This window comes from Ursus maritimus, unplaced genomic scaffold (genome assembly GCF_017311325.1).
Source record: "Ursus maritimus isolate PB19 unplaced genomic scaffold, ASM1731132v1 scaffold_1, whole genome shotgun sequence".
NCBI lineage: Eukaryota > Metazoa > Chordata > Mammalia > Carnivora > Ursidae > Ursus > Ursus maritimus.
The window spans coordinates 56,065,719-56,080,149 of NW_024423343.1; the positions used below are offsets into that span (position 1 = coordinate 56,065,719).

General features: G+C 35.8%; 1 protein-coding gene across 14 annotated transcripts in view; it reads left to right on the forward strand.

The window, feature by feature from the left end:
- ATF2 (activating transcription factor 2) overlaps window positions 1–14,431 on the forward strand; it is a 96,333-nt gene that overhangs the window by 50,397 nt on the left and 31,505 nt on the right. For all 14 annotated transcript variants that reach the window (XR_567533.2, XR_567534.2, XR_567535.2 and 11 more), the window contains one exon: window positions 11,863–12,012. Coding sequence is in view for 11 of the 14 variants with exons in the window: in XM_008687162.2 (XP_008685384.1) it covers window positions 11,863–12,012 (150 nt within the window). In the remaining 3 variants the exon portion in view is untranslated. The remainder of the gene's footprint in view (window positions 1–11,862; window positions 12,013–14,431) is intronic.

Below are 14,431 nucleotides of genomic sequence, written 5' to 3' on the forward strand. Positions count from 1 at the left end.
TCTCCCTCTCCCACTCCCCCTGCTTGTGTTCCCTCTCTCGCTGTGTCTCTCTCTGTCAGATAAATAAAAAATCTTTTTTTTGTTTTGAAGAATTTTCAGTGCTTGTATGTCATCATCAACTGTACTTATTATATATGTATTGTAAGTATAAAACCAATCTATCAACATTAGGAAATAACCTGAAAATAGTTTGGTTTTTGTAGTTTGATTCATGTTTTTTTGCTTCAGCCTCATTTAGCAGTTATTTCTTTCTATTGTTATTTATTTAACAAACATTTCTTAGGTAGTAAAAAATTCAGCAGATACGGTCTTAAATCTTGAGGTTTTTCTTGCAAGTGGTTCTGGTGATCATCAAAAGTCTTCTTACCTTTCTAAGACCATTACTTATGTTTTTCAGCAGTTAAGATTATATCGTTATCAGTGATGTTTAGTTTTTGTTTTCTGGTTTTTGGAGCCCTTGATGATATATTTGTGCACAAAAACCATTATTCAGGGATTACTTTTTTAAAAATTAGATTTATTAAAGTTACCAATTCAGAAACTTAGCTCTTCCTTGAATTCTCAAGGCCAATTTACAAATCCAGTTATATAATGATTGTTTTTAAAGGTCTTCAAATATAATTAATCTTAAACATGCTAAACTTAATTTTAAACTTAATATATCCTGTTCTCTGTAAAGGTCCCTCAATTATCTAACAAACTTCCCTGAGTACTTTAATAACTTTAAAGTTTGATTAAACTTATAGTGGGGCTTGGTTTTCTTAAATAATCTAGTATTAGAGGATTAGTTAGAATAGCTTAGCTCTTTCAACTGAAATCACAGACTAAATTGATCTCTTAAACATTTTAAATTGAAATTCAAGGGTAAGCTGTTACTCTGTGGCAAGTTATTCTAATTATTTCTAGGACATAAAATACCAAATAGCTACAGATTTTTTCTAAACTGAGTTAAAATGTCAGTATCATTAATTTACCTTATTAAGTTCCAGGGGGCTAAAAAAGCCTTAGCAAATGAGGAAATCATTGTATCATCTCAACTAAAGAAAGTTGAGACAGGCTCATATCCTAGTGTGTGTTGGTTTCTTAATGACCAGATAAATGACCACAGGACTTGACTCTTCTCGATCAGTGATAGGACTTCAAATCCATGCTTTCCAATTGAGTGATTCCCAGCTCATCTCCCTTAGATTCATTTTACACATTAAATAACTTTTCTACCAGTCTGCTAACCCCTAGTAAAACTTACAATTTCTTCTTTCATGCTTGAGTTGGATTCTGCTTTGTTGTTGTTTTCAACTCTTTGAAAATACTTAAACATCCTAGCCGTTTGATTCTTCATCTCTCCTAAAGATTTAGTTGAACTATGTCATCATAATCTCTTAATGACATGCTAAATAGTGTAGTAGTAATTCTGCTAAAATGACATGTGGTTCAGAAGATGTTATATACAAACCTAATGGTTACCACAAATCAAAAACCAGTAATAGATATGCAAAAAAAGAGAAAAATCCAAGTATATCACTAAAGAAAGCCAACTTATGGTGAGAGAAGAGAGGAAGGGAAGAAAGAAACGGAGAAGATCTACAAAAACAAATGACAGAATGCCAGTAAATACATATGTATCAGTTAATACTCTGAATGTAAATGGGCTAAATGCTCTAATCAAAAGAAATAGGGTGACAGAATGGATAAAAAAAACAAGACCAATCTGTATGCTGCCTACAAGTGACTCACTTCAGACCTAAAGTCATATGCAGATTGAAAGAGAGGGGATGCAGAAATATTTATCATGCAAACAGATGTGAAAAGAAAGCTGGGGTAGCAATACTTATATCAGACAAAATAGACTTTAAAACAAAAACTATAACAAGAGACATGGACACCATATAATCATTAAAGGAAAAATTCAACAAGAAGACATAACAATTATAAATACTTATACACCCAACATGGGAGCACCCAAATACATAAAATGGTTAATAACAAATATAAAGGAACTAATTGATAGTAATACAATGATAGCAGGGAACTTTAACACCCCACTTACATCGATGGACAGATCATCTAAACTAAAAATCAGTTAGAAAATGGTGGCTTTGAATGATACATTGGACCAGATGTTTTAATAGACGTATTCAAAATATTCCATTCTAAAATAGCAGAATACACATTCTTTTCAAGTGCACTGGAACAGAATAGATCATATATTAGGCCACAAAATAAGTCTCAACAAATTCAAAAAGATCAGGGTTATACCTTCCGTCTTTTCCAACCATAATGCAGTGAGATATGAGTCAACCACAAGAAAAAATCTCAAAAGAGCACAAATAGAACATGTTTCTAAACAACAAATGGTCAACCAACAAATCAAAGAGGAATTTAAAAAAAGTACATGGAGACAAGTGAAAACAAAAATGTAATGGTCCAAAATCTTTGGGAAGCAGCAAAAGCAGTTCTAAGAGGAAAGTTTATAGCAATACTGGCCTATTAAGAAGCAAGAAAAATCTCAAATAACCTAACCTTACAACCTAAAAGAGCTAGAAAAGAACAAAACCCAAACCTAACAGAAGTAAAGAAATTATAAGATTAGAACTGAAATAAATGGTTACAGAAACTATAAAAAAATAGGTGAACAAAATCAGGAGCTGGTTCTTTGAGAAGATCAACAAAATTGATAAGTCTGTAGCCAGACTCATCAAAAAGGTGGGGGGGGGAGACTCAAACAAAATCAAGAACAAAAGAGAAATAACAACTGACACCACAGAAATACAAAGGATTGTAAGAATATTATGAAAAATTATGTGTCAACAAACTGGGCAACCTAGAAGAAATGGATAAATTCCTACAAATGTGTAACTTCCCAAAAATGAATCAGGAAGAAATAGAAAATTTGAACAGACTGATTACCAGCAATGAAATTGAATCAGTAATCAAGTAACTCCCAACAAACGAAAGTCCAGGACCAGACAGCTTCACAGATAAATTCTACCAAACAATTAAAAAAGAGTTAGAACCTGTTCTCAAATTTTCCAAAAAATAAAAGAGGAAAGAAAACTTCCAGATTCATTCTAGGAGGCCAGTATCACACTGCTACCAAAACCAGATAAAGACACCACATACACACAAAAAAAGAACTACAGGCCAATATCTCTGATAAACATAAACATAAAAATCCTCAAGAAAATATTAGCAAACCAAATCCAACAATACATTAAAAAAATCAGTTACTATGATCAAGTGGGATTTATTCCAGGGGTGCAAGGGGTGTTTTAATATTTGTAAATCAATCAGCATGATACATCACATCAATAAGAGAAAGGATAAAAGTCCTATCATTTCAACAGATGCAGAAAAAGTATATGACAAAGGACCTCATCAATTTGTGATAAAAACCCTCAACAAAGTAGGTTTAGAGGGAACATACCTTACATAATACAGCCCTTATATGAAAAATCCACAGCTGACATCATGATGGTGGACAAGACAAGTTTTTTTGTTTTTTTTGTTTTTGTTTTTTTAAATTTATTTATTTGAGAGAGCGAGCGAGCACACATAAGCAGGAGAGGGGAGGGGCAGAGGGAGAAACAGACTCCCCGCTGAGCAGGGAGCCTGATGCGGGGCTCAATTGCAGGACCCTGGGATCATGACCTGAGCCGAAGGCAGACACTTAACCGACTGAGCACCCAGGCACCCATAGACAAGTTTTATTCAGCAGAGTACTGAAAGTCCTAGTCACAGCAGTCAGATAAGAGAAAGGAATAAAAGACATCCAACTTAGTAAGGAAGTAAATTTTTCACTATTCATAGATGAAATAATGCTATATAAAGAAAACCCGAAAGACTCCACCAAAAACTATCAGAACTGGTGAATGAATTCAGTAGGTTTGCAGGATACAAAATCAATGTACAGAAATCCATTCCATTTCTGAACACTAATAATGAAGCAGCAGAAAGAGAAATTAAGAAAACAGTCCCATTTATAATTACCAAAAACGATAAAATACCAAGGAATAAATTTAGTCAAAATGGTGAAAGACCTGTACTCTGAAAACCATAAAGCATTGAAGAAATTGAAGATGATGCACAAATGGAAAGACATTCCATGCTCATGGATTGGAAGAACCATTATAGTTAAGATGTGTATACTACCCAGAGCAATCTACAGATTTAATTCAATCCCTGTCAAAATACCAACAACATCTTTCATGGAACTACAACAAACAATCCTAAAATTTGTTTGGAACCACAAAAGACCCCAAGTAGTAAAGCAGTTTTTAAAAAGAAAAAAACTGAGGGTGTCACAATTCCAGACTTGAAGTTATATTACAAAGCTGTAGTAATCAAAAAGTATGGTACTGGCACAAAAATAGATACACAGATCAATGGAACAGAGTGGAGAGCCCAGAAATAAACCCACAATTATATGGTCAATTAATCTTAAACAAAGAAGGCAAGAATGTGCATTGGGAAAGTCTTTTCAACAAATGATATTGGCAAAACTGAACCAGTTTCTTTGATCATATATAAAAATAAACTCAAAATGGGTTAAGGACCTCAGTGTGAGACTTGAAACCATAAAAATCCTAGAAGAGAGCACAGGCAGTAATTTCTGTGACATTGGCTGTAAGGACATCTTTCTAGATTTGTCTCCTGAGGCAAGAGAAAACAAAAGCAAAAATAATCTATTGGAACTCCATCAAGATTAAAAGCTTCTGCACAGCAAAGGAAACAACAAAACAAAAAGACAGCCTACTGAATGGGAGGAAATATTTGCAAATGACAGATATGATAAAGGCATAGTGTCCAAAATATATGGAGAACCTACACAACACCAAAAACCCACAAATAATCCAATTTAAAAATGGGCAGAAGACGTGAACAGACATTTCTCCAAAGACGACATACAGATGGCCAACAGACACATGAGAAGATACTCAACATCACTTATCATCAGGGAAATGCAAATCAAAAACCACAATGAGATACCACCTCACACCTATCAGAAGGGCTAAAATCCAAAACTCAAGAAACAACTTGGCGAGGATGTGGGGGAAAGAGAAACCTCATGGGACTGTTGGCAGGAGTGCAAGCTGGTGCAGCCACTGTGGAAGAAAGTATGGAGGTTCCTCAAAAATTTTAAAATAGAGCTACCCCTTGAACCAGTAATCTCACTAGTGGATATTTACCCAAAAAATACAGAAACCCTAATTCAAAGGGAAATACGCATCCCTGTGTTTATTGCAGCATTATTGTTACAATAGCCAAATTATAGAAGCAGCCTAAGTGCCCATCAACAGCTGCATGGATAAAGAAGTGGTATGTATATACAATGGAATATTACTCAGCCATAGAAAAGAATGGAATCTTGCCTTTTCCAGCAGTATGAAGGATCCAGAGGATATAATGCTAAGCAAAATAAGCCAGTCAGAGAAAGACAAATACGATATGATTTCACTCATGTGGAATTTAAGAAACAAACGAACAATGAAAAAAGATGAATCCAAAAACAGTTTCTTAACTACAAAGAACAAACTAATGGTTACCAGTGAGAAGGGGCGGGTGGGAAGGTGGTGAAATAGGTAAAGGGGATTAAGAGTACACTTACCTAGATGAATGCTGAGCAAAAATGGAATTGTTGAATCACTATATTGTACATCTGAAATGAATATGCTACTGTCTATTAACTGCACTGGAATTAAAATTAAATATAGTGGAAGATACATTAAAAAATATTGTAGTAGAAATGGCATTAGAACACATAAGAATGGCTAGCATACTATAGCTGAAGAGAAACTTATTTGTATCCTAAGATAACCAAGGGTGCTTTTGTGGGGCCCTGATTTTCAGATGTCTAGTGCTTATAGGTAGACAAATATGCATTGTTTGTGTCTACTATAGATGTTGAAATGGATCCTTTTATTGCTGAAGAAATTTCTTCAGAGCAAGCTTTTTTTGTTGTTAGAACTTTAAGCCTTTGAAAAACTGAGAATGTGGTAAGAAAAAGAAGTGTAAGTAGGGGGGTGCCTGGGTAGCGCAGTCGTTAAGCGTCTGCCTTTGGCTCAGGGCGTGATCCTGGTGTTCCGAGATCGAGTCCCACATCGGGCTCCTCTGCTGTGAGCCTGCTTCTTTCTCTCCCACTCCCCCTGCTTGTGTTCCCTCTCTGCTGGCTGTCCCTGTCAAATAAATAAATAAAACCTTAAAAAAAAAAAAAAGTAGTGTAAGTAGGGGTCCATAAATACAAGATTATCTAGTATTTTTTAATATTACAGAAAAATTCCTAGGATCTACTGTCTTCCACAGAATTGCAGTGGACCTCACCAAATTTAGGTTTAGGAGTTTTGTCATTAAGCATGTAAACAATAGATATTTTCCATTTGTGTTACTCTTGTAATAAAACAACTTTCTTATGTAATATTTGTAATCAAAAAGTAACTTGTCTGAATAAGAAAATATTAATCATCTAGGAGTTTTGTTAGGATTTAATAAAGTATTTAGGTAGCATTCTCCACAGTCGTTCCTTTAAGTCTTGTGTGACAAACTGAGAAATACCTTTGCACACAGTGGGTAGCCAGTAGGTTTTCTGCAGGGGGTTTCTACTGAGAGCTGACAGAGGGCATCTTGGCAAATGTTCAGAAACCTACATTAACTTAGTTGGGCCCTGCATGGAACCTCATGTTCAGCAGAATTCTTCTGACCTGCCTCTGCATGCCAAGCTAATCAGCAAACACCTAATGAGCCCACTCCAAAGAAACAGACTCTCTCCCACCCTACTTCATTTTCATATGTTCTCTGGGGGTGGGGAGACAAGACTTCATGAGGACTGATGATGCTGCAAAGACCACAATAATGATAATTAACTTGCTGAATTTAGAAGATTATGCTGTTAATTAGTTGCAAAATAAAGATAAGTAATAGAGCAGCAGATGGTAGGATAACACCCAGGAGAAGGAGGGTTATTACTCTGATGAGCTTTTGTGGCACATATGAAATATGGATCTGACTTTTTCATAAATTGTTTCTAGAGAACATTATGTTTTTTCTTTGAACTATGATGGAGTAGTTTGTTCCTACTAAGTCCTGACAGATGTGATAAAATTTGTTTTCAGGAGAATGAAATATAACCTAGAATTTGAGTAGCAAATTATTTTTAGCAGATTACTTCTTAAAATGAATTAATAGTATCGGTCAGCACAACAAACTATTCATTCTTTGACTGACACAGTTTATATCTAAGAAGAAAAGTTTTCAATGCAGTAGTTGAATTTTACATTGCTAAAAGTTAATTCCAAACGTTAAAACACTAGTCTACTTAGAAATATAGTAATGAGGATATTTTAGTTTTCTTTAAAATAATGCCTCTACTTTAAAATTAAAATTATGCTTAAGCTTTATTGTACATGTTAGAGAATACAGATATTTTGGATCTTACTGAATTTCTCTGAGTACTCAGTCTTTTTATTTTATTAAATTTCTGTATTGAGAGAAATATCTGATACTCTTCTTATTGATTGCTGATACACTTAGAATACTTCATACAGGCAAAAGCTCTCGCTTGGCCAAACTTTGAAGATACAGTGAATTAGGAGTTAACAGACAGAATATCTGGTCCTTGTTCTGCCTCTAACTTCCTCTTTGATTCTGGGAAGTAACTTCATTCACTCTTTGGACCTTAGTCTCTCTGTAAGCTGGTGATTGAACTAATTGATCATTAGTATATCTTCTGGTTCCAAAATTCTATTGTAAAAAATATATCCATGGTATTTATATATGTTTTCCTTAATATTTTTGAACCACGCTATTTGTCGTTCTTTAAGATGTCTCTTAACAAATATATATATATATGGGTGGATTGTAGATATCCTTATATTATAAAATTTTCATGAATCCTATTCAGTGACATCTTTTTTCACCTAACCCATTCTAAATTTTTTAGCATATGTGTATTTTTTTACTGCTCTTGAAAAAATATATATGTATAGATACAGATATATGCAGTTCAGAGCAGTGTTAATTAACCCTTGAAAATCTTTTTCTTAAATTTTGCACCCAGTGGCACGCTTTTTAAGTCAGACCTATTGTAATCAGTGTAACAGCATGGAGCAAACATTAGAGCTTCCTCACTGGGTGAGTACTGTATACACTAGGGCAGTCAAGAGAGGATAATGAATGAATACTGATGCTGCTTTTAAGTGCTCTATAAGGTAGTAACTTGCCCTACTAAAGATTATTCAAGAGAGTGATGTTTATGTACTTCAGACTCCCCTATGTGCAGTTACTGTATTTCATTAATTCTAAGAGTTAAGCTCTTCTCTATAAAACTTTAAATGCTCTTCAATTCTGTGATGTTTTCTACCTAAGGACTTAAAAATGTTTTATCAACACATAATTTACCAAGCGTCACATCTCAGCTACAACTCATATTTATGCACATTTTATATCCAAAAATGAAAGCAAGCCCTGTAACCTAACACTATAGACTGGCTACTGTTTATTGTATTTTGATGTATAACACTCCGTTTTTAAAAGATACAGTTATGCAGACCGACCACCTCCCCTGATTTTCCTCCTTTGTTCTGTTTATATTGACCTACGCTTTCAAAGTCTTATCTTTCTATTTTGAGTTCTTCGATCACTTTGCCTAAGTAGTCCTGCTGATTGCAGCCAAATACTCCTTTAATCCATTGTCTAACTTTAGTTTAATCTATCCATGTCCATATTACCTCATCAGTTATGATTGTCTCAATTTCCTATGTCTAAGCTACTTATGTGACCTTGGGCAAATGATCTCTGGTTTCCTAATCTGTGAAGTAGGGACTCTGTCCTATTAGAAACTCATTGAAAAAATACTGATAACACGGATGAATTACAAGTGCATTATGCTAAAAGAAAGAAGCCAGATTCAGAAGGCTGTTAACATTGTATAATTCCATTTATATGACATTCTAGAAAAGGCAAAACTTTGGGGATCAGAATACAGATTAGCGGTTTCTAGGGTGTGAGGTGGGAAGAGAGTATGACAGGAAAGAAGTGTGAGGGAATTTGGGGGGATAATAGCACTGTTCTGTATCCTGATTACGGGGGGTGGCTATACCATTGTATGCACTTGTTAAAACTCTTAGAGCTGTGCACAAAAAAGACTTCATCTTACTGGGGCGCCTAGGTGGCGCAGTCGTTGAGCGTCTGCCTTTGACTTAGGGCATGATCCCAGCGTTCTGGGATCTAGCCCCACGTCAGGCTCCTCCGGTAGGAGCCTGCTTCTTCCTCTCCCACTCCACCTGCTTGTGTTCCCTCTCTCGCTGGCTGTCTCTGTCAGATAAATAAACAAAATCTTTAAAACAAAAGACTTCAGGGGCGCCTGGGTGGCACAGCGGTTAAGCGTCTGCCTTCGGCTCAGGGCATGATCCCAGCGATCTGGGATCGAGCCCCACATCAGGCTCCTCTGCTGTGAGCCTGCTTCTTCCTCTCCCACTTCCCCTGCTTGTGTTCCCTCTCTCGCTGGCTGTCTCTATCTCTGTCAAATAAATAAATAAAATCTTTAAAAAAATAAAAATAAAAAAAATAAAACAAAAGACTTCATTTTACTATATGTAACTTATACCTCAGTAAACTTTTTTTTAAAGATTTTATTTATTTGAGAGAGGGAACATGAGCGGGGCAGGGGGAGCAGAGGGAGAAGCAGACTCCCTGCTGAGCAGGGAGCCCTATGCAGGGCTTCTATACCAGGATCCTGGGATCATGACCTGAGCTGAAAGCAGACACTTAACTGACTGAGTCACCCAGGCACCCCAGTAAACTTGGTTTTTAAACTACTGACTTGTTTTTAAAATAATACCCAGAATCTACAGTGAGTAGCAGTAGAGAGAAAATGTCCAGTAACATTTGTTTAGGTATAATTACTGCTTCGGGAAATATTAGTGACCTTCTCATGTATGCTACAGTTTTTAAGGGGTTTGGATCACTTACAGATGGTAAGGAGATACGCATAAATGGAAACAAAGAAATTACAAATTTGGGGATAGTTGTACAGTTTTCTAAGTTGTTCTTAGTTCGAGTATGTGAAAGCAGTTGTACTAAAATCATCTGGGGGCCTCTTTCAAAAGCTCTTCTCTCTTTCCCACTCCTCCCTGCCATGTGCAAGGAAGGGAGAGAGAAAGTTTGCTGCGAATCTATTCGTAACACCCAGCCAATTACTACTTCTGAGAAGTTTGGGAAGCACTGGATAGACTGCAACACATTTCTCATATTAATTTTGTAGCCTCCTCCCCCTTCAAATATGCACCTGAGTGTGGATCTTAGGAAAATGTAGTGTAATGTAATCTGCATCAAATTTGGTGATGAAACTTTATTTTGGGCTTAAGGACTACATCTCAGTTACTAAGAACAATATCAACAATAATAGTCCCAGGTCTTTCCGGTCCCTTTCATTTCTAAGATACTATAGTATGATTATCTTGTGCTAATTATTTCATATTTATATGTTTTTAACAATAAAACTACCCCAAATATCACTTGTGCCATTTTCGCTAAAGAATCCAATTTCCGTCAGTGAGCAAATACATGTGTTGCTCAGTCATGTAGCAAATCAATGTACCAGTTGCTTAAAAGGGGTGCAAAGAAAGATAAGGCAGTCTCTGTTCTTGAAAGAGCTTACTGTCTGGTTGAGGAGATAAGATATTCATGTATGATACATTTTTGCTGGCAGAATAATAAGCTTTATGCAAATTTTATCTTTTTTTTTTTTTAAAGATTTTATTTATTTATTTGACAGAGATAGAGACAGCCAACGAGAGAGGGAACACAAGCAGGGGGAGTGGGAGAGGAAGAAGCAGGCTCATAGCAGAGGAGCCTGATGTGGGGCTCGATCCCACAATGCCGGGATCACGCCCTGAGCCGAAGGCAGACGCTTAACCGCTGTGCCACCCAGGCGCCCCAGCAAATTTTATCTTTATTAAGAGGTGGTCATAAATGTTTAGGGCCTACCTCCTAACACTAGATCATTCATAATCTGACAGAGAGTCAGGTGCAATTCAGTTAACTAGCAAATGGAACATAGTAGAGGGCATAAACTTGGAACTAAATCTGCTTACTGGAGACAGGGAAGACATAAGGGAGGCAAACCTAGCTGTAGGCTCTAGGAAGAGGTTCAGTCTGACAGTTAATATAGTGGCCTAAAAAATGCAACATCAGGTCGTTGTCCAAGTAGGCACTGACCTCAAACCATCAAGCGGAGATCAGTTGGGCCCAACTTTGGAAGAGGTTTAAGTTTAAGAATCTAGGCAGAGCCTGAGAAGATGGAGATACAGGAATGAGGTGGGAGAAAATAGGTGAAAGTGTACATAATTAACTTGGGTTGCTTATTTTAGTTGAACAGAGCTAGGTATTTTCAGTCAGCAGTGCTTTTTTTTTTTTTTTTAAAGATTTTATTTATTTATGTGACAAGAGAGATAGCCAGCAAGAGAGGGAACACAGCAGGGGAGTGGGAGAGGAAGAAGCAGGCTCCCAGCAGAGGAGCCTGATGCGGGGCTCGATCCCAGAACTCTAGGATCACGCCCTGAGCTGAAGGCAGACGCTTAACGACTGCTCCACCCAGGCGCCCCAACAGTGTTTTTATTTTTCACTCTTTTCTCAGAATTGATTAGGAACAGCAAAAGTGTAAAATCCTCTAGTAGTACTAGACAGAAAGACTCAGGAAAGCTTCTCAAAGTGTTTGTCTTACTATTTGTAATGATAAAACTAATTTTAAAGCCAAATGTGTTCATGCATTCCTTAAAAAATATTTTTTGTTGTTGTTAACCAAAAAATATGTAGGGAGTTGGATTTGAGTGGAAAGCAGGAAACTTTTTTTTTTAATTGGTATTTCAGAGATTAAAAGCTGCTTTGACCCAGCAACATCCTCCAGTTACCAATGGTGATACTGTCAAAGGGCATGGTAGCGGGTTGGTTAGAACGCAATCAGAGGAATCTCGGCCACAGTCATTGCAACAGCCAGCTACATCTACTACAGAAACTCCGGTACGTGTGTTGTTTTTATCGTTCATACGTTATCATCCTTTAAAAAAACTAATGCAGTGTAACTTAAATGACTATTTTATATACTTTGGAAAAAATTATTTCTGGTCATAATTCAAAAGTATACCAAAAACCTCAGGAAAAGGTAGTTCAGTATAAAAGCATTGATACCCCAAAATAAATAAGTAAATAAATAAAATAGTCGAGCAGTTGTTACTTATCAGGATACCCTGTAAATGCTTCTGAAGATGTCTGTGTTTGTCAGCCTAACATGGCATAAGTATCCATCGATACTTTTTAAATCATTTTTTTCTGTTAATTGTATTCAGCAAGTAATGTGTGCGTGTGTGTGTGTTTATTACATTACTAACATAAGTGAAGTGATTCTTGAATTAAAATTGGAGAAACATCTCCAAAGGAGCAAGTATATATGCTTTATGGAAACTGGTTATACTAGAGGCCCTTTTCATTTATCTCTAGTCTGTGACTGCATATTAGATGACTGATATGTCTATTATGTCTGTAGTGCATTTCTACATGGAAGGGTTACTGTATTTCTGTTAAATGTTTTAGAACTCTGTTTAGAACTTTTAAGATAAAACATACTTAAAGATATTTAAAGAATACTAGCATTGGTGTTAAAAAGCAAAATTTTGCAATTAAAGAAACAGGTAAATGGCAAGTTTTAGATTGCCTCATAATCGTAACTTTTTAGATAACTGTATTTTATCTTCACAGAACTTAGAATAAAGTGGAATGTAGTTGTGGTAGTCATCCACTAAACAACTTAGGGGCCAAGAGAGAAGGAGAGTAAGTGTGTATGTTTTAATGTCATAATTCAGAGATTAGCAGACTGATGCAGGGGCCAAATCCAGCCCATGGCTGTTTTTGTTTTTTGTTTTTTATGTTCTGCAAGCTGTGTGTGGTTTTTCCATCTTTAAAATTTATTTAAAAGAAATGAACATATAATTTATTTTCTTACAGCAACTATAGTTTACCTGGATCTAATTTTTATTTCTATCCTTGGATGGGCAGGACTTTCATGAAGGCAGGACTTTATCTGTTCATTTACTATTGTATCACTAGTTTCTAGGGTAGTCCCTATGTTCTTTTTAATGTGGAATGAATGAATCGATGGAAGCAGGGAGAGGAGGAAGAATATATAGTTCTTAAGTAGCCATAAATCCTTGTTAGGTATAAAAATGTACAAATACAAGTCTGTATTAGTTTCTGCTTATAATACTTGTGACTAGCCTTTGCTGTAATAACCGAGTTATCAATTAAAAAAAAAAAAAAAACTGTTCTTTGCTATTCAGCCAAATGAGTAAAAGAAAAAAACCAGCTATTAGTAAGTTAAGAGGATGAAGAAAAGAAAATATTTCAAGGTTGCCATTCTTGAAGCAAGCCATAGAAATATTTTTCTAAAAGATTAACTTGCAATTATGTATGTAAAAGAAATGATCTAATTTAATACTTAATCTTTATTACAATTAAAATACAGTATAAATTAAATTACCTTCAGAATTTTTTATGCTAGTTATCTGGAAAAGGAATTAAATGATAACGTATGTTTTTTGGAGTTTGTAGAGTAAGAAGTAGTTTCGTGATTTCTTTGCAGAACTTAAGTTGAGCTTATAAGACTTTTGCATATTATGTAGATTAGGAGAAGATAGAAGTTTTATTTATTCACACCATTTTGGAATATAATTATAGGTAAAAGATTGTTTTCAGGGTTCCTTGGGTCATGTGCTTGTGGTTACAAAGTGCCATTTCCTTTGCACTATTTCCAAGGGTTCATTTCCTATCTCCCAAGTTCAAGTGTTCTGTGGCACAATTTTGGGATTTGAGATAGGCTTGGAAATACTGTTCTATAGTCCCAGATACTGGACAATATCACTAGTGACTGAAAACTGTCTTTGGCTGATCTGAAATAACTAGGCTGATCTGTTGAGGGTCAAGGGGAACCAATTAAAATTAAAATCTGGAGTCCTGTAGGATTCTGCCCACCAGGAAAATGAACATCAGTAATCACATGAACCTGACTCTAAATTTCAAAAACTGAAGAAAAGCTGAGTATACCAAAATATGTACATGTGGTAGTTCCCTCTTACCTGCAGTTTAGCTTTCCGAGGTTGCAGTTTTTCATGGTCAGTGTGGTCCAGAGGCAGATGATCCTCTTTCTGACAGATTTAGAAGGGTCATTAGTAGCCTAGCACTATGTCATAATGCCTTTATCATTCACCTCACTTCACACCATGGCATAGGCATTTTATCTCATATCATCACAAGAAGAAGGGTGTGAGTACAGTACAATATTTTAAAAGTGAGAGAGACCACATTCACATAACTTTTATTACAGTGTATTATTAGAATTGTTCTATTTTAGTATTAGTTTTTGTTGTTGATCTCTTACTATTATACC